We start from the raw sequence: 25,082 nt of genomic DNA, 5'->3' as shown, positions 1-25,082 counted from the left end.
AGATCTGGAGACTGGCTAGGCCACTCCAGGACCTTGAAATGCTTCTTACGAAGCCACTCCTTCGTTGCCCGGGCGGTGTGTTTGACCCCATGGGGTGAGATCTTGCGTGGAGCCCCAGATCGAGGGAGATTATCAGTGGTCTTGTATGTCTTCCATTTCCTAATAATTGCTCCCACAGTCGATTTCTTCAAACCAAGCTGCTTACCTATTGCAGATTCAGTCTTCCCAGCCTGGTGCAGGTCTACAATTTTGTTTCTGGTGTCCTTTGACAGCTCTTTGGTCTTGGCCATAGTGGAGTTTGGGGTGTGACTGTTTGAGGTTGTGGACAGGTGTCTTTTATACTGATAACAAGTTCAAACAGGTGCCATTAATACAGGTAACGAGTGGAGGACAGAGGAGCCTCTTAAAGTTACAGGTCTGTGAGAGCCAGAAATCTTTCTTGTTTGTATTTAACCAAATACTTATTTTCCACCATAATTTGCAAATCAATTCATTTAAAATCCTACAATATGATTTTCTGGATTTCTATTCCTCATTTTGTCTGTCATAGTTGAAGTGTACCTTTGATGAAAAATACAGGCCTCTCTCATCTTTTTAAGTGGGAGAACTTGCACAATTGGTGGCTGACAAAATACTTTTTTTGCACCACTGTATGCACGCACCACTTTTCAGTTTTATCTTTATTTTAATTTTTTTAAAGAAGTAATTTTTTTCATTTCACTTCACCAATTTGGACTATCTTGTGTATTACATGAAATTCAAATCAAAATCAATTTAAATGACAGGTTGTAATGCAACAAAATAGGAAAAACGCCAAGGGGGATGAATACTTTTGCAAGGCACTGTAGAGGCCAGGTCACAACAAAAACAATGATGTCTTTACTGGAACGTCTGTTGTTTTGTCAAATTAAAAATAGGAAAAGTTACAATTTAAACATCTAACATATTTAATTAGATGCATAAGTAATTCAATCAATCAATAAGTTTCAGATTCATACAATCAACATTTTACATTTTACAGAGAACAATAGAGATCCTATTTCACTAAATTAAATGTAAAGCTTTTGAAATTCTGGTTAAAAATCAGTTTTTTACTATTTTGTGAATGTTTTATGCAAACAATTTGTGTAATATTGTATGCAAATAAAGGTTCTATCATTTATTTGTAATAGAACGTTATTGAAAATGATCAATACTGTGCATGCTTCTCACATTTTTGCAACTGTTTCGGTAGTGACCGAAAGGGTTGAATATTTTCCTGATATTTAAAAAATGTTCCATCCCGAGAATAAATAACTTGTCTCCCTGGAAACCCGGAATTTCCCATCAAAACCGGAAGTGTCATTCTAAAGCATTATAAAGCATATAATTATGTCTGGATTTGATTAAAGCTTTGATCCACATCAAAATTCATACCAGATGCTACCTGAGCCTGACGAGCCATATATTCAATACATTTTATGAGCCCTACATTAATGACATTTAATCAGCCCAAGACCCCCCAAAAAAAGAAATGATTGTGCAGTTATCCAATACATAAATACCAAAACCTGCCTGTTTGCCTACCTGTGTGTGACCATTGTCTGCCTGTGACCACGATTCCTGCCTTCTGTGAGGGCGATATAAACACCTGCCGTGCCCTGCGCGTGAATCTACACCTTTTTCTCCCTGAGTATTCATTGCACAATTTGCACCACTTCTGTAGAATCACCCATATAGTATTACTCCCAAAGCAACTCTTAAATTATGGAACAGTAGCTAGGTTTCCACCCAATTGGAGACATATTTTAATGTGAATATTCAGTAATCCACATGAAAACAATAAGCACATTTTCCCCACCATAAATAGTACTTATCTTTGTTTTTAGAAGAGGTCACAGACTTAGAAGCAAAATAAAAAATAATCCTATACGATACCAGGGACATCGGCAAAAAGACAGTGATACTGGAAGAAAAAGTTTGAAGGGAGAAGTGAAATCTATCTCTGAGCTTTCAAAGCGAGAACAAAGAAGCAAGAGATGGCAATGGAAATGCAAACAATGGAATAGAAGACAGACTTTAAAGAGAACAGTTGCAATTGCGACCAACCTATCAGACACCTGATGACTTGTAGCCAGAACATGAGGCCATCATACCTGCGCCTAACTTACCTGCTCCTGATGCATGCCCTGATACCCCTTCCCCATCATCTGCAACAGGAATGAGAAGTTGAATACTTGCTGGAAGGAAAAAGGTTGGAAGAGGTCGCTCAAATACATAGAGATCTTTGCATGACAAATGTCAAACTTGATAATGCTTAACGGAAAACTGAGAAATACAAAAAAAGGTATGATCAACTGATGAAGAAAATGGAGAGACAATATTCCCCAAAGACAAAAAGACAAAATAGAAAATGAAGGGAACACCCGAAGAACTTGAGAAGGATTTTATTGTGTCAAAATGCCATCATTACAGAGTTAAAGCAAAAGTATCGAAAAATGCGCAGTGCCAAGGATTTTCAGCAAAAGCAATGAGGGCAAAATGAAAACAGGCCAACAAGTCTTCAATACTCCAGGAAAAAGCAGTGTAACATAATTAGCACAGCCACAGAAGAGAAAATCACTAGATTCTATGAGCGTGACGTCAACAGTAGAGCAACAACAGGGAAAAAGGACACACAAGAAAAGAAAAAGCAGAAGCGCTTCTTGAATGGCACAATTCAAAACCTTTATCAGAAGTTTAAGAGGGAATATTCAGAGATTAAAATGTCCAACTATGAATTCTGCAAAATATGTCTTTTTTGGGTTGTCAAGCCAACAGTCCAGGATAGGGATACATACCTCTGCAAAACCCACGCCAACCTCCAGTTCATGGCAGACAAACTACAGCATCACAAAGTGATCAGCTGCAGCAAACAATGAGAAGCTAATTAAGTCTTTGTGCTGTGAGAACCTGAAGAAAGAGTGCATGAACACAGAGTGCTCCCTTTTGCCAAGCAAAAGAGCTTAAATCTGACTTTGATGCTGGTGAGCAGACATGGTGGTTTGAGTGGAAAAACAAAGCTGAAAACAAAGGGGGGAAACATGGATAAGTTCCCTGTATATTTGACAGTTAAATAAAAGATGTGTGGCACATTGAGAGAATTAAAAGAGAATCTGCAGAAAGAGATCATCGTGCATATTGACCACACCCACATTCTGAAATAGCATTTTTGTCATTTTTGTCATTTTGCTCACTGAGCTCTTCTATGCGGATGATCCCTCTGCAATCTGGGCTCATCTCTCAAAAACACTGGTCTACTTCCTTGAGCTCTGCCCATCGGCTACTTTTGGAATCTTACTTTGTTAAACATTTAATTAATTTCAGACAATGGTTGTTGTTCAAAATGTTTGCAATAAACTATTGTTTTCATCCGTTTTTTTTTTTTTTTTTTTTTTTACATAGACGTCAATTCCACCACACCTTGTCATTTCCACCACACCCATATTTTTTAAGGTAAATTAGTATATTATGTATAATTACATTGATTGATCTGTTTTAGATAGGGAAATCATATGGCGGTTATCATAATCTCCCAAAAAGTTTGGGTGGTATAATAAATACATGTGTTCAGCTGTCACAAAGGCAAGTTTATACATTCAGGCGTAGTGTTGAATTAACCTTAAAAAGTACTTACATTTTTTTTTATTGAACTAGGCAAGTCAATTATAAACTTCTTATTTACAATGATGGCTTAGGAACAGTGGGTTAACTGCCTTGTTCAGGGGCAGAATAACAGATTTTTCTATCTTTGTCAGCTTGGGGATTTGATCTAGCAACCTTTCTGTTACTGGCCCAACACGCTAACCACTGGGCTACCTGCCGCCCCAGAAAATAGCATTCAATGCAAGTTAATGTACAAAGGTATAAGACATTTGATATACATTAATTGTATGATATTTCATTTTCAACTAAAATTGATGTTTAAATACGTGATGTATATGATATTTGTCTATGGCTATCTGATGAAAATAACAAAAATATATACATTCCTGAATAGTACGATCGCAGCCATTATCAGATATTATGTCTAGACAAATCAAAAACAATTATAATACTGGTAAAATGTTGTTTTTTTCAATACATTTTAATTTCTGAAAGCTTGCCGGGTCAAAGTGCCCGAAGTTGGAGAATCACCCATACATAAGTATCAAAAATACATGTAATTGCTGAAATGTATCAAAAGTAAAAGTAAATATAGATATAATGTCAAATTCCTTATATTAATCAAAACAGACGGCACAATGTTTTTATTTTATTTATTTTTACATTTGGGGGGGGTACACTCCAACACTCAGACACCATTTACAAACATAGCATTTGTGTTTAGTGAGTCTGCAGATCATAGGCAATAGGGATGACCAGGGTTGGTCTGTTGAGGGGGGAATTGGACAATTTTCCTGTCCTGCTAAGCGTTCAAAACAAGTACTTTTGCGTGTCAGTAAAAGTAAAAGTAAATGTTGTCAAAAATATAAATAGTACAGTACAAATACCTCCCCCCCCCCCCCCCCCCCCCCCAAAAAAAAAACTTCAGTAGTACTTTAAAGTATGTTTGTTTAAATACTTTACCTGATAATTTCTCTCATCTGTAGCCTGATAAACTGTATGCTTTCCCAGTGAGTCATCGCGTGACTCAAAGTTTACCTCTATATGATAGTTATTAGATCAATATTTGAGAATACATCGTTTCCACCAACATTTCTCACATAATTAATTTTACAGACCACCTTGTCTAGCTTATTTTGATTTGGTGCGATTTGGAAAGTTTATCAAAAAATGAAGTATGACTATGAGTTTCTAAGAGGTTAAGAACCTACGCATATCCCAATATTGGGGGAGCTACCACTTTGTTATAACACTTATATAGTATTATTCATTTGATATTAGGATAAGTGATATCCAGAAATATTCAAGGAAAAGTTAAATGAACTTAACATGGTGAACTAGAATTGCATTTAATCCCATAGGGTGGCCAAAAACAACTGAAAGCCACACCTGAAAATAACCTGATTACCCAAACATGGGTTAATTTAAACATAAATTGGGTTTTAATTCACTTCCATGCTGTTCGAACAGTCATTCTGATTCCCATATAAAATGTCCTTTTGAGTAAGTCAAATATCACCCATACTATTTTGGGGGGATAGAAATGCTCAAAATTTGAGAAAAAGTACTCTCTCTAATGGCTAACTACCAGGAAGTTTGAAAAAACAGGCTGAGTGGGAGGGGAGCTTCAATTTATGAACTCATCTTAACTGAGCTCTCCTTGAAACACCTGTGTCAAGAAACTGGGATGCAGTGAGCAGTTAGGTGATACATAAAGCAACATTGAAATTGAATCAATGATGTAAAACAATTTTTTTTAAATACATTTCCCGTTTGGAAAGTCTTTAAGGACACAATTCACAGCAGCATTGACAGATGTGTTGACATGACAACTGCGTCAGAGTTTTAAACGACGCCTTCCACCCTTTTGTACCATGCTGGCTGAAGCCCTAGCTAGCCAGCCCTAGCTACGGTAACACCAGACACAGATGAAACAGGAAATATAAGTATCTTTCCCATAGATTAATAGTGTATTATTTTACAGTTTTTCTCAATTGCTAAAACACAATTTCTGAAACCTTGCTCCATTTCCTGAAAACATTAAACACAAAACCTCATCTTCAAGCAATATTTACATAACCTCTGACTCCTCTTGCAAAATGAAACATTCGCCTCAAAACAGTTTTACCTGTGTTCAAAATCAAACTCTGCTCTCAAATCATAAACAAAGTGATGAAAATGATATACACTCTCAAACAGTCAGTAAACAATAACACTGAAAAATAGAAACACATTGTTCAAAACATACAATTCTCAGGGAGAAGTACATTTTTAATCTAAAAAAATATTCATATTTTTCCGTCATTGTCTTTTGATTAACGAAAACATGCTCTATCATAGTAGCTCAAAATTGATCAGAAATTACTACTCTGCTTTGCTCTTTGCAATTTAGTTTTTTGTTCTTCCTCCTCCTTGTACCCCTATTTTTACAGTACTTCACCGTGCATCTCACAAACTTGTCCTTTGACTGTAATTCTTGTTCTTTGTTGATATGAACCTGCAACCAGTCAAAATCTATTGAGCAGTCAGTACTGTTAATAAATGGAAAGCACAATGTTCAGGGCAATACAATTTGCCCATTGTACAGTATTCAGCCTACAATGCACTGTACTAAAGTATACAATACTAAAAGGGACAAAAATCAAAGAAGCAAACATGTGATCAATGTGCTTCTTCTTGTCTTTGGGCTGGGTCAGGCCAGAGCACTTCATCGACATCACAATCAATATTGTTCCTCCTGAGGCAACGGGGCGAAGAAGCCTCTTGTGTGCCGTATCCAGCCCTGACATGATTCCTCACCTATATCACCACAGGCTAAATCCATGGCGTGCAGCAGATTTACTCTGGTGTAGGGTTGTCTATCATACACTTTCCATCTCCAAGAGGAGAAAAACTCCTCAATCGGATTCAGGAAAGGCAAGTGTGGAGGGAGGTACAGGTTCATAAACTGCCCATTGATGTTAAACCATTCCCTTACCTGAGCAGCTCGGTGGAAACTGACATTGTCCCACACTATCACATAGGTGGGAATGGGATTCTCATTTAGCTCTTGACCCTGCTGCTCTTGAACCTGCTGCTCAAATAAAATATCTCTTAGATTGGCAATAAATCTTAGAAGGTGGTGGGTGTTATATGGCCCGAGTATAACATGGTGATGTAGAACACCATGGTTGCTGATAGCAGCACAGATTGTGACATTGCCACCTCGTTGACCAGGGACTTCAACAATGGCCCGCTGTCCAATCATGTTTCGGCCTCTCCTTCTCCTCTTTGTTAGATTGAAGCCTGCTTCATCGACAAAGATGAACTCATGGGGTCTGTCCAAGGATTCCAAGTTAAATATTGTCTGTGTAGAAATACAATATACTGTATGTAGGGTTGTGTAAGTCGTACAGAGACAGTGCTATACTGTAGAGTACAATTAGGTTTCTGATTCACATACATTGCATGTACTGAAGAGTAATGTCATTCACATAGTATGTGTTAGTATTGTAGACAATCTGGATTACAGTAAATGTTTCTGAATGTACACTTACTTCCACATACTGAGCTCGCAGTTCTTTCACCCTTGGTGAGTTGCGCTCAAAAGGTACTCTGTATACTTGTTTCATTCGCATCCTGTTACGATGGAGGACACGGTCAATTGTGGAAATGCTCACACTGTCGATTCTTAGGAAGTGTGTGTTGTCTTGTATCACTCGTTCCTGGATTTCTCTGAGTCGTATTGTATTATCTTGAAGGACCATGCCAACTATAACGGCCTCTTGCTCCTGAGTGAACATAGCTGTCCTTCCACCTGCATGTGGCAGCCTTGCAATTCTACAAAAAGTAGTTGTGCAGTTACAAAACATATTCATGCAGTACAATACATACAGTGTTAACTTTACAAATGTCTATTGAAACAGCTGCATATATATCCATATAGCTGCATAAATTTGTAGTTACAAAAATACAGTAGTATCCTGTACCTGTTCGCTTCTCTGAATGTCCTTACTATGTTGGACACATAAAATCGGCTCAAATTGGGTTGCACTCTAAGTCCTGCTTCCCTCATTGTCAGTCCATGGACAAGAACATGGTCTATAACTGTTGCTCGAATTTCATCAGATATTTCCACTCTTTGTCTTCCTCTTCCTCTTCGTCCTCCTCTTCTTCTTTCTTGCCCTCCTCCTCCATGTCGCCCACCTCGCATACGCACTCGTCCTCGTACATTGTTTCTTCTATCCATTCTCAGACTTTCTCCTTCCCACCTTCAACAACCTCTTTTCTCTCTGAACTGGCTAATATTGGTTGTGTCGCATCATTTGAAACAGGTTAAATCAATTTTGAGTGGTTGTGTTCAAATTACATGTCTTCTCTATTTGTATTTGATTGTTGCCACTTGTGTTTACCAGTATGGATGACATGTGCATTAGAGTGCTAAATGTGTTTTGAGAATGAGAATGTGTTTAAAGTTTTGCTGAAAAGTCTAAGTGAGATCTGCAAATTGTGTTTTACCATGTGAAATGGTTTAAGGTATTGACAACAGAGTGCATAATTAGCTAAATGAGTCCAGGCAACTGAGAACTTTGTTCAGCCAATGGGTTTTAGTGTTTTAGCAATTGAGAAAAACTGTAATTATATTTGCTGACAGGTAGCTACAGTAAAATCTTGGCACCAGTAAAGTAGCTATTCAGCTATAGTGGGGCAAAAAAGTATTTAGTCAGCCACCAATTGTGCAAATTCTCCCACTTAAAAAGATGAGAGAGGCCTGTAATTTTCATCATAGGTACACTTCAACGATGACAGACAAAATGAGAGAAGAAAAATCAAGAAAATCACATTGTAGGATTTTTAATGAATTTATTTGCAAATTATGGTGGAAAATAAGTATTTGGTCATCTACAAACAAATATTTCTGGCACTCACAGACCTGTAACTTCTTCTTTAAGAGGCTCCTCTGTCCTCACCTCGTTACCTGTATTAATGGCACCTGTTTGAACTTGTTATCAGTATAAAATACACCTGTCTACAACCTCAAACAGTCACACTCCAAACTCCACTATGGCCAAGACCAAAGAGCGTCTGCGACGCCAAGGGCTAAAATAGAACTCATTCCTATTTCTGATGCAAATCGCACTGCAAGTCCTGCCTCTCCCTCTCCTCATTGGTTTATAGAAGCAGATATCCACGTGCCATCTCCTCATTTGTTATACCCACGTGGGTGAATGAAAGATGAATTGTTTTGACGGTAGTCGTGGTAATACAATGAAAGTTTAGATGCAATCACCATATAAATTAAACAATGAAAAGGCCTGGAAGGAGGAGAGATGACTAGAAACGATTCGGTTGGCCGTTTTATGTGTGGATTAATTGTCGGAGTGTTGGTCCTTGTGCATTTCAGGTAAAATAACAACTCAATGTTTATATCCCAGGACAAATTAGCTTTGCATTATATATCGGTACTGGTCAGGTTCTGCAGAACAGCACTTTTCTGAAGTTTTTTGCGATTTTTATATGGTTACGGTACTTTTTGATACTGTTTGTATAAATCCATGTTATGTACAACGTAATGTACTGAATTTGTAATTGTATTTGATATATATATATATTTTTAAAGATATATGATAATGTAAATATAATAACATTATTATTGAACTATTATAAAGTGTTAACTGTCCAACCGGTGGGATATGCATAAGCAGTTGAGGCACTCATACTCGTGCGTAAGCCTTGTTAAAGCTTCAAAAGGTACAAACACTAAGTTGTGTGTTCCATGTAGATCTTTTTATCTGTGATGCTTTTTTTTTTGTGAGAAAGGATGTTGGCGTTTGTGCGTTGGAACTGAATACTTATGTTCTTTAGTCAGAATCAAGGATGTAGTGGAGTACCTCAGCTGCTTATTATCTGGATATCACAATCAAGTATGAAAGTTGCAGGCAAGTTGCAGACAAGTTACTTGTCAGTTTAAATGAGCCTCTCGGCCAGCTTTCTACTGTTGTGAGCAACTTACCAAACAGCGTCTTTATAACACACCAGAATAAAGTAGTGCTTTCACAGGGAATGTGCAAATCCAGTGAACAAAATCGTAACAATGATCTGATTTAAAAGTATTCTCCTTCAATGCCCTTCACGGTTTCCTTTGCTTGTAGCTTCAATTCTTCAACTGATATGGTTGTGACCATTGTCACGTGTCAAGACTACCAAGAACCATGTTTTCTGTTGGCATGACTTAGGGCTCTATTCAATGCATGTCGTAGGAAGTTCAGCACTAAAGCCCAATTGAAATCTGAAGGCAATGTTCCTGCGTTGGCGGTAGGGTTGCACATTTTGGGGAATATTCAGGGGTGGGAACCTTCCGTGGGAATTAACGGGAATATATGGGAATTAATGGAAATATATGCAAATTAATATTAATACCATTTAACTGTAGGTGTGTTTTGCATTGGATATATTTACCATATCATATGGAGACAGAAACATAAACATTTTACCTTATCATAAGTAAAGATAATTGCAAATGATTAAATCCTTCCAACAGAAAAAAAAACGTTTGTTCCGAATTGAACAGAAAGGGAATATTGAATGATCCCCAATGATACATCGCATCACCCAAAAACGTTTTCAACATACAACTGTAAAGTGGTAGTCAAGAAACTAAAGCTTTGGTTGTCTTCCTCTCAGGCTTCCTTGTCTTCTCCCTGGACATCCTCAATGTCCACTTTTTGAACATCAGACTCTGGGGCCTCATCTTCACTGTCACTTTCCAACCTTGTTGAGGATGGCTTGTTGTCAGGCTCAAAAAGCCTCAAATTTGCCAGGATGGACTCCAATTGTTCAACCCTTGTATTGGTCAGCCTGTTGTGTGCTTTGGTGTGTGTGTTCCCAAACAAGATCCAGTTGCACTCTGAGGCGGCTGATGTTGGTGGGATTTGGAGGATGATGTACGCAACAGGGGAAAGAGCCTCAGATCCACAAGTCCCTTCCACCAGGTGGCTGATGAGATATGTTGGCAAAACTGCCATATAGCAACTCCATCCCAAAGTCCTTGCTTGGAAGTGTACTTTGCCAGACTGCCAAGAACCTTGCCATTATCCAGGCCAAGGTGACGAGACACGGTAGTGATGACAGCATAGGCCTTGTTGATCTATGCACCAGACAGGATTCTCTTGCCAGCATACTTGTGGTCCATCATGTATGCTGCAGCGTGACAACACCACCCCAACGGGTGTTGGTGGGCAGCTTCAATGTGGTGCTCTTATTCTTCTCACTTTGCTTGGTGAGGGAGATTGCTGCTATAACTTTTTGACCCTTCACATACCTAACCATTTCTTTGGCTGTCTTGTAGCGTGTATCCATTGTTTTCAGTGCCATGAGGTCCTTGAGGAGCAGATTCAATGCATGGGCAGCACAGCCAATGGGTGTGATGTGAGGGTAGGTCTCCTCCACTTTAGACCAAGCAGCCTTCATGTTCGTGGCATGGTCTGTCACCAGTGCAAATACCTTCTGTGGTCCACGGTCATCGGCAATGTAGAGACAGGTGTGTCTGTTGTCCCTTGTGTCTGTGCTCTTGTAGAATACTGGTTGAGGGGTGGAGATGATGTAGTTCATTATTCCTTACCCATGAACATTTGACCACCCATCAGAGATTATCTCAATACAGTGTGCTTTCTCTATGATTTGCTTGACCTTCACTTGTAATCTGTTGAACTCTGCATCCATCAAATGAGTAGATAAAGCATGTCTGGTTGGAGGGGTGTATGCTGGGCGAAGAACATTCAGAAATATCTTCCAAAACACATTGCCTGTGCGCATCAGAGGTGAACCAGTTGCATACACAACTCGAGCAAGACATTCATCAGCATTTCTCTGACTACGTTCCTCCATTGAGTTAAAAAAAATGTCTGATTCCAGGAGGACCATGAGCTGCTGCTATCGATAAGGTGTCTGATTCATCATTTTCACCTCGAATAGAGGTAGAGGGACTTTTGTCAGAGGTTGCTTGTTGTGAGCGCTGAGGGAACTTTATGCACTTGGCCAGATGATTCTGCATCTTTGTTGCATTCTTCACATATGATTTGGCACAGTATTTGCAAATGTACACAGCTTTTCCTTCTATATAAGCTGCAGTGAAATGTCTCCACACATCATATAGCGCCCGAGGCATTTTCCTGTAAAGAATATCATTTATTTTGTAAAAAAACCCAAATACAATTCCATGTATAGATAAATAGTTAAACAGTTAAACAACTCCTTTGTAAGATAAATGTTTTAAAATGAAACATGTATGGAAACAGGTGAATTGACACTCCTCAGTTAGCAGGCTCAAGCAAGCTAAAACCCACATGGTAGCAAAAATGAACTAGCAGAAATGGTTAACAAGTTAGAAATGATTTAAACACACTTTGCTGTAGACTACTATTTACTAGTTAACAAAAAACGTATGTATGTCGTATAAAATATATTCACACCATCCAGTATTGTAATCAAAACTTGCCAGAAAGCATGTAGTCCTTGGCTCAAACAGTGTAGTAGTGTGGTCTCAATAGCATCTCATTAGTGTGCAAGATCTTGAGAATCAGCTGTATATGTGATGGAAGAGTGCACTGTGAATGCAGAGGATTGCAATTCCATTGGATTGGGGATAGTTTAACCCAAATATGCCACAAGACCTAGAATTGCCTTATGTGTATCCCACAAAAAAGGTTCACTGTTACAAGCTAACTTTTTAGATGAATTTAAGCAAAATTACCCAAATTCCCTGGCTTAACTTCCCATGGAAAATTTCCAGAAAGATTCTGGACATTTACCGGAAAGTTTCCTGACCCTTTGTAACCCTAGTTGGCATAGACTGCATTCATGGTAAACGCTGCATATGTCGGTTCAATCGGAAATTACCTTTACATTTCTATCACGCAATTTGTAACTCTTCAGCGATACAGATGAATAGAGCACCTAATAAGCTTCTTCTTCTATCTCTCTCTACACTGCAGGATATCAGAAGCCTTCCCTGTGACAGACCTGTCTGACCATATTCAGCCAGCTGGGCTGTGTGACCACTGCTGAACACTGTTGAACATGACTGAGCCCAACATGAGCCTAGTGACCACCAACATCAGCGGGGCCGGGAGCGACAACCTGGGGTATGGAGCAGGGAACTTCTACCGTCCGTTTTCGGTGTTCAGCGTGCTAACCCTCACCCTGCTAGCCATGCTGGTGGTGGCCACCTTTGTTTGGAACCTCCTGGTTCTCCTCACCATCCTGAGGGTGCGGACCTTCCACCGTGTGCCCCACAACCTGGTGGCTTCCATGGCCATTTCAGATGTGATGGTGGCAGCCCTGGTCATGCCACTGAGCCTGGTACACGAGCTCAATGGGAGGCTGTGGAAGCTGGGCCGCGTGCTCTGCCAAGTGTGGATCTCCTTCGACGTGCTCTGCTGCACGGCCAGCATCTGGAACGTGACCGCCATCGCCCTGGACCGCTACTGGTCCATCACCAGACACTTGGAATACACGCTCAAGACTCGCAAGAGGATCTCCAATGTGATGATCGTACTCACCTGGCTGCTGTCCTCAGTCATCTCCCTGTCGCCACTGTTCGGCTGGGGGGAGACCTACTCAGAGGAGGGCATGGAGTGCCAGGTGAGCCAGGCACCCTCCTACACCATCTTCTCCACCTTCGGAGCGTTCTACCTACCGCTGTGCGTGGTGCTCTTCGTCTACTGGAAGATCTACAAGGCGGCCAAGTTCCGCATCGGCTCACGCAAGACCAACACCATCACGCCTATGGCTGAGGTGATTGAGGTACTTTTGTTACCATAGTCTTACCCCTTGCCAGGCGGGTAAAACTGGTTAGAATTATATTTGTAAAAAAAAATCTAAACAGTTTTTGGTTGTAATTATTTATTTTTCAGCTAGTTTTGCCCGCTGGATGGTTGGTTGTTCCATGTCGGATCCACATGATGAACTACCAGTAGGCTAGCATGGCATTAATAATCAGATGATTTCATTACCTTATTATTACTTTGACACACTCGTAAAGCTCCTCTGGCATTTTTGACAGACCTAATCAACCCTGATTAATGTTCAGATAATGGTTGCCCATTCAAACACGATCTGAATCATTATCTGAATATACATCAATTATATCAGTGTCATTATACCTTTCTCATATCTGCTCCTGAGGTGCATATCACATTGTTATCGACTGATGAGGATATCCTGTTGCTCTCATGTCGGTTGCTGGGCAATTAGTAGAAAACCATGTCATCTCCACACACATTCTGAGCTGTGTTCTGATGGTGTTGTGATGGTGCTGCAGGATGTGTATTGCTCTCTAACACTTGTGTGTACTGTATCTCATACTCAACAGACCAAATCACATGGAGGCATGTACACGTGTATGTTTGTACATAGGCCCACACACATGCACATCCACATCCACAAATACACAAATACACACACACACACACACACACACACACACACACACAAATATACACACAGAGGGTGGGAGATAATGTGTTCCCCACACAGACGGACATTTAATCCATGGCATTTAATCAAAGGACGAATCAAGAAGCAGTGGCAAGTGAAGAAGTGCCTGGTATTAATGGCTATAGTGCCCAAGCTTGTTCGAATGGAGCTGCCTCCATGTTGCCTCCACAAGGGTTGGGGTCAATTTAAAAAATATATATCATTCTAAATTCTGGAATTCAAGCATGAAGTGGAGAATTTACTTGGAATTGAATTGGAATTGTAAAAATACATATAATTGGAATTGAATTGAAATTTAGACTGTCTGAATTGGAATTACATTTAAACTGTAAAACAAAAATTGAATGGAATTGGAATTTAATGGGAATTTAGACTATCTGAATTGGAATTGATCAGGAATTGAACAAGAACCATCCTTGGAATGGAATTAAAATGGAATTGGCATTTAGGCTGTCTGTATTGGACTTGAATTTGAATTGTAAAATAAAAACATCCTTGGATTGGAATTGGAATTTAGAATTGTAAAACTTCAATTGTATTATAATTGTGCAAGTTCCAGTTACTGGAGTTTATGTATTTAGCATTGAAATTGAATGCACATGTTGTTTTAAATCATTTCAACACACTACTGTGAACACAATGTTTGATCAAATATTTATAACTATATACAGTACTGTATATGCATTACATTAAAATGTTTTCTAATGAGGATGTGCAATATGTTTCCAATGTATTTATTTTGGTCCCATTAAAGGGATATTTCACCCAAATTTCATTTTGGTTTCCTTACCCTTAAGCAGTCTATGAACTCCAACATTGTAATTTTGTAATTTGGGTGGACTATCCCTTAAGGATGCCTTGTTAATATACACTGAGTGTACACCTTCCTAATATTGAGTTCCACCCCCTTTTGTCCTCAGAACAGCCTCAATTTGTCAGGGCATGGACTCTACACAAAAGTGTTCCACAGGGATGCTGGCCCATCTAGACTCCAATGCTTCCCACAGTTGTGTCAAGTTGGCTGGATATCCTTTGGGTGGTTGACCATTCTTGATACACACAGGAAACTGTTGAGTGTGAAAAACCCAGCAGAGTTGTAGTTCTTGAAACCCTCAAGCTTTTATGCCTGGCACCTACAGTACTACCATCCCCCGTTCAAAGGCACAAATCTTTTGTTTGCTCATTCACCCTCTGAATGGCACACATACACAATCCATGTCTCAATTGTCTCAATAAGGGATCCTAGCTTTCACCTGGATTCATCTGGTCAGTCTATGTCATGGAAAGAGCAGGTGTTTCTAATGTTTGGTAACTCAGTGTATAGGGGCTTAATTCCAGTATTGTTTACTAAATTATTCTTTATTGTTTACATTTTAGCTTTGGAAAAATACATTTGAAATGGTTTCAGGGGGCTGAGTAACACTTCCCAGCATGCATAAATATTTGTTTGCACATTTATTTTTATCTACTCTGATCTGTTAGTAGTTGGATTTATTTATTTATAGCTTAGGTTGTCCTACCAATTTATGCTCCACTATCTTCTATAATCAGTCTGAATGGAAAAGGTGGGTGATGAATTATTCCAAATCTTGTAAATGTGCCATTTGGCTGGATATCAATTAAGCAATAATACATGAGAGGCCATGCGTTATGACATTTTTATCATGGCTGTGATGTGGTCATACCCATGAGGCGAAACTGGCTCAACTGTATTACAGTTTTTATACAACGGGTTACCAGCATTAAAATCAAGACTATTTCCCAAACCATCCTTTTTTTTTAAACAAAAAACAATATGCTACATTCACTGAGACTGGATGTCAAGTGACATTTTAGGTGCTCTCTGGTCGTTAGTTCTATTCGTATTGACTGCCATGTAAAGCAAAACTACCCGAGCTGGTTGATAGTTCCAGAACCTTGGTTTCTACGGAGGCTGTACATGGTTCTGAAAACAGCGCACGTCTGGTCTAGGCGTAGGAAAATGTCATAACGGATCAAAACATTGTATAGGGGCGCTGTCCATGGATCTGAAAACAGCACTGAAACATTGTAGCAAAGACATTACAACAACAGATAAGAATAGAAACCGCAATGACAATTATTTTCATATAGTCACAGCGCCGACAGCTATTCATTTATGATACTGAAATGCACATTTCCACGAAGCAGAGCTCATTCTCCTAGGTTCTCATAAATGCAGCCACAACGATTCTCTCCGTCTCTTTCCATTGGATTTTTGTGGTTCTTGGTTTCTTCATTTTTGTCTTTTATCACAAATGAGTCTGGCTTCAGTTTGTGATTTCCTTCATTGCGTCTTTGGCAAAAGTGCAACTGCAAATCAAACCACACCTTATTCAGTAGGTGGCGTATAAACTCCAGAGAATATTATCATTCTCCTGTTTTGAAACAGTTACCAGATCGATGTTTATACCCTTTTCTGACAGCCATTCCAGAAAGCACTTCACTGCCCAGTTGATTTGTCTTGATGTAGCTAGCTTCTTCACTTTGCTCCTTTTCTATGTTGTCTATACCAGGGCTAACATTACAGATTTTTGCATGTCTAACGTTAAAGCTAAGCTCAGGTTGCTGGTCAACTTGCTCTTCTTCTTGTTTAATTTCTTTAATGTCCTCCTCCTCTTCTTGTTGGCACCATTCATTAAACATTAGTGGATAAAACAAAAACAAGAGTAACTTTAAAATCATCATTGATGAGTTACAGGTACTAAGACTAGTAGTTGTAAAAGTAGTTGTGGTAGTGCGTTGCTAGGTAACGACAAAGATTCCACTTTAAATGAACGTGGCCATGTGTATGTTTTCTCATTTATCATGGGCAGGAGAGGCTCTAACAATGGGAATTCTAAACCACCAGTTGTATAATTGGAATTAAACATCAGCCTGAAGGTCATCATCATTTCATAAAATGGCCTGATGTGGAGTGCAAATAAAATGATTTCTTATTGCTGTGATATGGATATAACAGATAATCAAAGATGGATCTGCTGGTATTTCAACACACTTATGAACACGTCATTTTATGGAACCCTAGATAAAAGCTGAAAAAAGTGAATCCAATGACCTAGTCTTTGTCACTAATAAACACAATCATGGGTGAAAATTCTAACGTCTGTCCAAATACACACACACATATTTGCATAAATCCCAGTGTGCCTTCAGAGTTAACTTCATAATTACCACTGTGTTTGCTTGTGATAGACATGGTTGTTTCATTCAATTCCCCTTCACTGAGTGCCTAAGTTAATATTTTATCCATGAAATCAAACTCTTTATGACAATACATAACATAAGGCTGTACCTCAACAGCCTAGTTTTACCATAACACACTGGTCTGAAAGTCTTGGTTTGTAGGCCACATTGGGCAAGTCACATTATGCTGGTTTGCAAAGTGATATGTAATTCCTATTGGAATCCAGATAGAGTTAGGATATCCAACAACTGGGGCCGGTTGCACCAGTTGGTCATAAGTGGGTCATAACTCTACATCAGATGTTAAATGCGCTCTACATTGGACCTAAAAATGATACCTGTTGCACCACCTGGGCGTAAGCCCTTCTACGCCTAGTAGAGACAGGCGTAGGGTTTTAAATTAGGACTATCTTCATCATGATACACACAGAAAATAATAGCAATATTTAACAACATCAACAGGCTTTTCACGTTGCCTATGAGCCAATAGCAAAACAATACACTTGATGTATGCTATTATGCTGATGTATTATAGCATGCTAAATGTGTTTGATCAGTGGTAGACTAGCAAACAAAGCCAGAGTTAAAATAGCCAATTACACAGATTAACATTCAGTGAAGCAAATCACATTCATTGGCCATCAGACAGGTCAAGAGCTTTTGGTTGGTAAATAAGCTAAGGTACTACACATGTAAATTACTAATTACCCACAACCTGCATTAAGATGAACTTCTTAGGTAGAGTTAACTACATAAAGGAGACCCACTTAAACATTTAAACTGGAATAACTATCTCAGTAACGGGTTCAATAAATCCAACTACTAACGGATTGTATTAGTTTAGAAAAACGTATGTTATTTATCTTCGTATAGCATAAGAGCAATTAATCAATGTACATGCAAATACACAGATATTGAAACAAACATTTTTTTTTTTAAATCTACCTGCAATAGAGCACACTGGGAAATATAATAATAATGGGTGTGGTTTTGAGTTCCTCCGTGTTTAAAGATTAAGTCATGTCAGAAGCAAGTTGATTCATTACTTACCAACAACAGCTGCAAATTCCAATAAAACTACATCACGTTTTGAAGTTCACTTTTCCTGCTTTGTCGAACAATACTATCATAACTCTGGCGGAAAGTTTTGTGGGTCAAAGTGCAGTATTTATTTTGTTTCATAGCACAAACGTTTATTAGCATGTTTCTCACACTGGTTTTAGCCGCGGATGGGTTGCCGAGCAACATGTGCCTCAGAGGGAGTCAGTCTGTATTGCACTACATTCCCATGAATTGTGAATCTGTATGAACCGAGCAGCTAGCGTGACAGGTCAAATGGCTTTGAAAAATGTCAGCTAATAAGGAGAAGTACCTAACAAAATAACAACATTATGGCATTCACATATAATAGACATTTCGGGAACATTTGTGGACACATTTCTTACTTACTCAACCTTTAACTCTATACAGAGTAAGAATTCCATTCAACTCTGGTTATTAACACCAACACTCAGGTTCTTTTACAGCACCGAGTGTTAATTAAACTCCTGAATTAATAAAGCTCTCATTTATGGAGAAGGAATTTCACTCTACCTTTAGTATTTTTGCTTTATTTGGACATACACATATTAAGAAAGGTGGAGACGGGAACTGAACCCTGTTCTGGGGGAAAACACATATGCTTGTTGCAGGGAGTGTTGCCAACATGCCCACAGCTCTACAAGATCCTCTCATTTCTATCATGAATCTTGTTTCAAACTTTGCATTTAAGCACTTGACAACGTGATGTGTAAATGTTTCATTGAATATAAATAAATGTGTTTTAGGTGTGTCCCTATCTCATAAAAAAAGGTTTGGTGATTTGTGTAATTGTTTTTACAGCATGGAGCATTGTTTCCCACAATGTGCCAAACCATTCAGAGACATTTTTTAACAGCTTTAGCTTATCAATGATATTCAATAATAGTTTTTTGGGATAATGTTTTACATCTTTATGATTGTATATTTTAATATGAAAACCATCTTATTGTCTTATTTTATATATTTAACATTTTAATTCCTGAGAGTTTTCAGAATTCAGGAGACATTTTGAGGTTTACCAGGAATCCCTCTTAGTTCGTTATTAGGTAAAGTTGGTCTTTGGAATCTGCCATGAATTGAGGTAGTAGGGTTGAGTTTGGATTGAGTTGAAAGAAGGGAAGGGATTTAATTATGTGAATTGTTGTGGCAGAATATTGAATTAGGAATTGTATTTTTTTCTTGACTTAATATTGATGGAGAGGGAGAGGGAATTGAATTTAAATTGAATTTGTGGAAATGACCCAAACCCTGGCCTCTACTCTCTCTGGCTATATTCAATAAGCAAACAGCAGCATACACTTTTAAGTTCCGCAGGTTTGTTAAGAAAATTGGCTGCTACAAAACAGCTCAAGTGTATTGCGGCTATTTCACTGATTTGGAGATGGTTGAAAGTAGACTTCATATAGACTGGTAGGTCATTGGAAAATATCCTTTAGCTTTCGTATGTTTTATTAAATTATACCGCATTCAAACAATAGAAACTAATTGGCACCTAAGCATGAATATTTATCACCATATACACCCTCAGTAAACACTCCCTCTAGTTTTCACATAAATTAATTAGACAGTCAACTATCACCCTCTAGAACTGTGGTATTTCAGCTGAATTAGCTTAGTCAATTCATTTTCTACGAAGAAAAGTTAGGCTGTTTTATCTGTGGTATGAAATATCACATTGACATAAGTATTCAGACCCTTTACTCAGTACTTTGTTGAAGCACATTTGGCAGCAATTACAGTCTTCTTAGGTATGACGCTACAAGCTTGGCACACCTGTATTTGGGTGTTTCTCCCATTCTTCTCTACAGATCCTCTCAAGCTTTGTCAGGTTGGAAGAGGAGCATTGCTGCACAGCTATTTTCAGGTCTCTCCAGAGATATTCGATTCGGTTTGTTCATTTGTGTAATGGTTTTTAGAGCATTGAGCATTGTTTCAAACCATATGAGAAGAAGAAAGCATTAAACAGCTTTAGCTTATCAATGATATTCAATAATTGGATGAGTTTCTTGGGATAATGTTTTACATCTTTATGATTATATGTTTTAATATGAAAAGCATCTTATTGTATTTTTTATATATATTTAACATTTTAAAGCTAATTCCTGAGAGTTTTCAGAATGCAGGAGTCATTTTGAGGTTTACCAGGAACATTTCCTCTTAGTTCGTTAATAGGTAAAGTTGGTCTTTAGATTGGGTGTTCTGTTGTCCTGTCCTGTTGGAAGGTGAACCTTTGCCCCAGTCTGTCGTCCTGAGCACACTGGAGCAGGTTTTCCTCAAGGATTGCTTTGTACTTTGCTCCGTTCATCTTTTCCTCGATCCTGTCTAGTCTCCCAGTCCCGGCCACTGAAAAACATCCCAAAAGCAAGATGCTGCCACAACCATGCTTCACCGCAGGGATGGTGCCAGGTTTCCTCCAGATGTGACACTTGGCATTCAGAGAATCTTGTTTCTCATGGTCTGAGAGTCTTTAGGTGCCTTTTGGCAAACTCCATGAAGGCTGTCATGTACCTTTTATTGAGGAGTGGCTTCTGTCTGGCCACTCTACCATAAAGGCCTGATTGGTGGAATGCTGCAGAGATGGTTGTCCTTCTGGAAGGTTCTCCCATCTCCACAGAGGAACTCTAGAGCTCTGTCAGATTGACCATTGGGTTCTTGGTCACCTCCCTGACCAAGGCCCTTCTCTCCCAATTGCTCAGTTTGGCTGGGCGGCCAGCTCTAGGAAGAGATGGAGGTAACTGTGTTCTTGGTGACCTTCCTTGCTGCAGAATTTTTTTGGTACCCTTCCCCAGATCTGTGCCTTGACACAATCCTGTTTCGGAGCTCTGCAGACAATTCCTTCAACCTCATGGCTTAGTTTTTCCTCTGACATGCACTGTCAACTGTGGGACCTTAGATGTGTGTCTTTCCAAATTATGTCCAAACAATTGAATTTACCACAGGTGGTGTCACGTTCTGACCCTAGTTCTTGTGTTATTTGTTTGTTTTAGTTGGTCAGGACGTGAGTTGGGTGGGCATTCTATGTTTTGTGTTTCTAGGTTGGTTTTCTGTGTTCAGCCTAGTATGGTTCTCAATCAGAGGCAGGTGTCGTTGTCTCTGATTGAGAATCATACTTAGGTAGCCTGGGTTTCACTGTTGTTTTGTGGGTGATTGTTTCCGTGTCTGTGTTTGTTCGCCACATGGTACTGTTTCAGTTTTGTTCACGTTTATTGTTTTGTATTCATTGAGTGTTCAGTTTATGTTTTTAAATAAACAACCATGGACACTTACCACGCCACATCTTGGTCCGATCCTTGCTACACCTCCTCTTTAGACGAAGAGGAGGAAAACCCTTACAGGTGAACTCCAATCAAGTTGTAGAAACATCTCAAGGACGATCCATGGAAACAGGATGCACTCTGAGCTCAATTTCGAGTCTCATAATATAGGGTCTGAATACTTATGTAAATAATGTATTTCTGTTATTTATTTTTAATACATTTGCTAAATATCTAAAAAAAACATTATGGGGTATTGTGTGTAGATTGCTGAGGATTTAAAAAATATATATAATATAGAATAGAATAGAATAATTCTCTAATGTAGCAAAATGTGGGAAAAGTCAAGGGGTCTGAATACTTTCCGAAGGCACTGTATGTGCAGTTATGTGCACCACGTGATTGCTCTCTCTTTCTCTCTCTTCTGTGTCCATTGAATTATTGGGCCCGCCTTGAAACCTCATTGGATAATGCTAGGCAGGCCTCTTGATAGCTGTCACTCAAATTTGAGGGACAGAAGCTCATTGGCTATAACTCAAATTGCTAGGAGACTGGGCCACGTGGGGGGAAATGTAGAGTAAAATGTTGTGGCACATCTTCAAGAAAACAATCGCTTTCAAAACTAGGGATTTTGTGGCTAATTGAGGTAAAACAGTAATTCTCCTCATTCTCCAGCCCAATGTAGGAGGTTTCAAAAATATTTTGTCTTTAAATTCGACAAAAATGTAGTTAAGTCACTTAGGGTCTGATAGTTAGCTACCTTTTTGTCTGAAAATTACATTTCACATTTCACTACTAAGAAAACCTTAATCTCTTGACAGGAGCCCGGGTTTCATATATCACAGTCCCAGATACCTGTACTTAAAGTATTACATCCATAGACACTGTCAAAGAGGCCATCTTGGATTCAAACAACAACAAAGTGTACACTGTGGGATGGGACTAGAGAAATGTAACCAATATCAAATTCACAGACAGATCTATGGATGCAAGGACTGGCCATGAATGAGATAAAAAGTATACAATGTATCTTGTGTGGTGATGTGGTAAGACAGTTGAACTAAGTTTGTGAGGCATTTATAAATTATATTCTTCAAGAATCAATGGCTATATTCCATCAAAGCACACAAATTGGCCCAGATTCCCTGTCAAACTGCAAACCCTTTTTCCACAGTACCTCAGGGTTCAATATACTCTACCCTTCAATTTGGCATCAGCAACTTCCCCCTAGACCCTGTGCTTTTAACCCATAACCTCTCCTGCAAATGGAATGAATCTATCCATTTGTCTCCTTGGCCTCCTGACCCTTATTGATTTCTGTAAGAATTTACTTTTTCACACCGACGTCAACTAATTCTGACTAAGCTCTTTATACATCTCTACATTTCAGTCTTAGAGCACCTGGTGTTGTTGTTGCTGCCAATAGGCTGCCGGCCTACCTGCCACTCTAGTTTTAATATACCAGGGACCGCGTCCCTATTTAGTGCACTTCTTTTGACCACGGCCCATAGAGGGCCATTTGGGGACGCGCTACCCAGATGTGATCTGCTGGGAGGAAAGTGTAGGTTTGTAAACAGCTCATGCATGATGACCTGCAGCGGTCAGGTGTAGAGACAAACACTATTTCATCAGGCTCCTTATAACAGGGCGGGTGCCTGGAGAGGAGAAATGGGCGGAAAGATTGAAGGATGGTGTTTTCATTCCATTTATTCTGTGTGAGGCTGATGGCTTTTGATTTGATTTGATTTATTGGGATCCCCATTAGCAGACGCCAATGGCGACAGCTAGTCTTACTGGGCTCCGACATATAACGAAAACACATTACAGACAAAATACTTTATATACAGACAACAAGTAGGTCACATGGGGGAGAGGCGTTGTGCCATGAGGCACAACCTGCCATGAGGTTTCTTTATTTGTTTTTGAAACCAGGTTTGCTGCTTGAGTTCTGGCGGGGCTTGTAGTTTATGACCTGTATCGTGGCTGATTGATTCATCAGACACTATTTTGCTTGTTTTTGATTGATAAGTTTATTGTCTTGCCCACAAGGTTCAGCTATCTGTCTAGTTGCTCAATTATCTAATTCATTGGCTTGTTCTTTTACTGATGAGTATCAATTTGTTGACTGTTTGATTGACTAAGTGACTAATTGACTGAGAACTAAACAAATATAAAACTGACCGCCTGCAATTATAAACAGATTGATTGGTCGGTTCTTTAATTTCTTAATTGGTTGACTGATTGGATTGACTAACTGATTGGCTGACTGTTTGATTGACAGGTGAAGGAGGCATCGGGGCAGCCCCAGATGGTGTTCACTGTGCGCCACGCTACGGTGACCTTTCAGATGGACGGCGACACGTGGCGCGAGCAGAAGGAGAAGAAGGCGGCGCTGATGGTGGGCATACTGATCGGCGTCTTCGTCCTCTGCTGGATCCCCTTCTTCCTCACAGAGCTCATCATCCCACTGTGCCACTGCGACATTCCACCCATCTGGAAGAGCATCTTCCTGTGGCTGGGCTACTCCAACTCCTTCTTCAACCCATTAATATACACAGCCTTCAACAAGAACTACAACAACGCCCTGAAGAACCTGTTCTCCCGCCAACACTAAGCCCGGGGAGGAGGGCTGGAGGACGAGGGCTGGAGGACAAAAGTGACAGTGTAAAATAACGGTTAAAATCAGCGGGTCCTATCGTCTCTGACCACAGAACATTGGCCATAATTTTCATTTCATTTAACACTGAGGCTGGGGCAGAGACTAAGGCTGAGACCACAGGAGGTTGGTGGCACCTTAATTGGGGAGGACGAGCTTGTGGTTAATGGCTGGAGCAGAATAAGTGGAATGGTATCAAATACATCAAACAAATGGTGTCCACGTGTTTGATGCCCTTCCATTCGTGTCATTCCAGCCATAATTATGAGCCATCCTCCCCTCAGCAGGCTCCTGTGGCCGAGACTAAGGCTGGGGATAAGGCAGAGGCAGAGAATGGGGCTGAGGCTCAGGCTCAAGCTGAACCACATGAACAGCCACTTCACCAGGAGGCTAGCTCTATCAGAGCTAGAGAGCAAATCTGACAAACCAGTACAGGCTCTATTAGCGTCTCCTTTCCCAACTCTGCATCAACCAAGTATTTGCGAATCAGCTTGTTGAAAGACTTTCAGAACTTTTATGATGTTTTTACATCAAATCAACTTTTATTTGTCACAAATTTTAAAAAGCTGTCAAAAAGTTAATTTACATAACAATAATGAGGCTATATACAGGGGGTACCGGTACCAAGCCAATATGCGGGGGTACAGGTTAGTCGAGGTAATTTGTAAAGTGACTATGCATAGATAATAAGCGAGTAGCAGCAATGTAGAAACAAAGGAGGGGGGGGTCAATGTAAATAGTCTGGTTGGCCATTTGTTTAGTTGTTCAGCAGTCTTATGGCTTTGGTT

At 39.5% G+C, this 25,082-nt stretch overlaps 1 protein-coding gene across 1 annotated transcript; it reads left to right on the top strand.

Moving 5' to 3' along the window:
* Positions 1–12,681: 12,681 nt before the first annotated feature.
* LOC139420714 (5-hydroxytryptamine receptor 5A-like) lies at positions 12,682–24,252 on the top strand. The gene is made up of 2 exons (XM_071170945.1): positions 12,682–13,407; positions 23,920–24,252. The coding sequence occupies exons 1-2, from the start codon at positions 12,682–12,684 to the stop codon at positions 24,250–24,252; spliced, it is 1,059 nt and encodes a 352-aa protein (XP_071027046.1).
* Positions 24,253–25,082: the final 830 nt, after the last annotated feature.

The sequence above is a fragment of the Oncorhynchus clarkii genome, chromosome 11 (genome assembly GCF_045791955.1).
Source record: "Oncorhynchus clarkii lewisi isolate Uvic-CL-2024 chromosome 11, UVic_Ocla_1.0, whole genome shotgun sequence".
In the NCBI taxonomy this organism is placed as follows: Eukaryota; Metazoa; Chordata; class Actinopteri; order Salmoniformes; family Salmonidae; genus Oncorhynchus; species Oncorhynchus clarkii.
The sequence above is the reverse complement of the archived record's forward strand: the minus strand, read 5'-3'. Positions and strand labels throughout refer to the sequence as shown.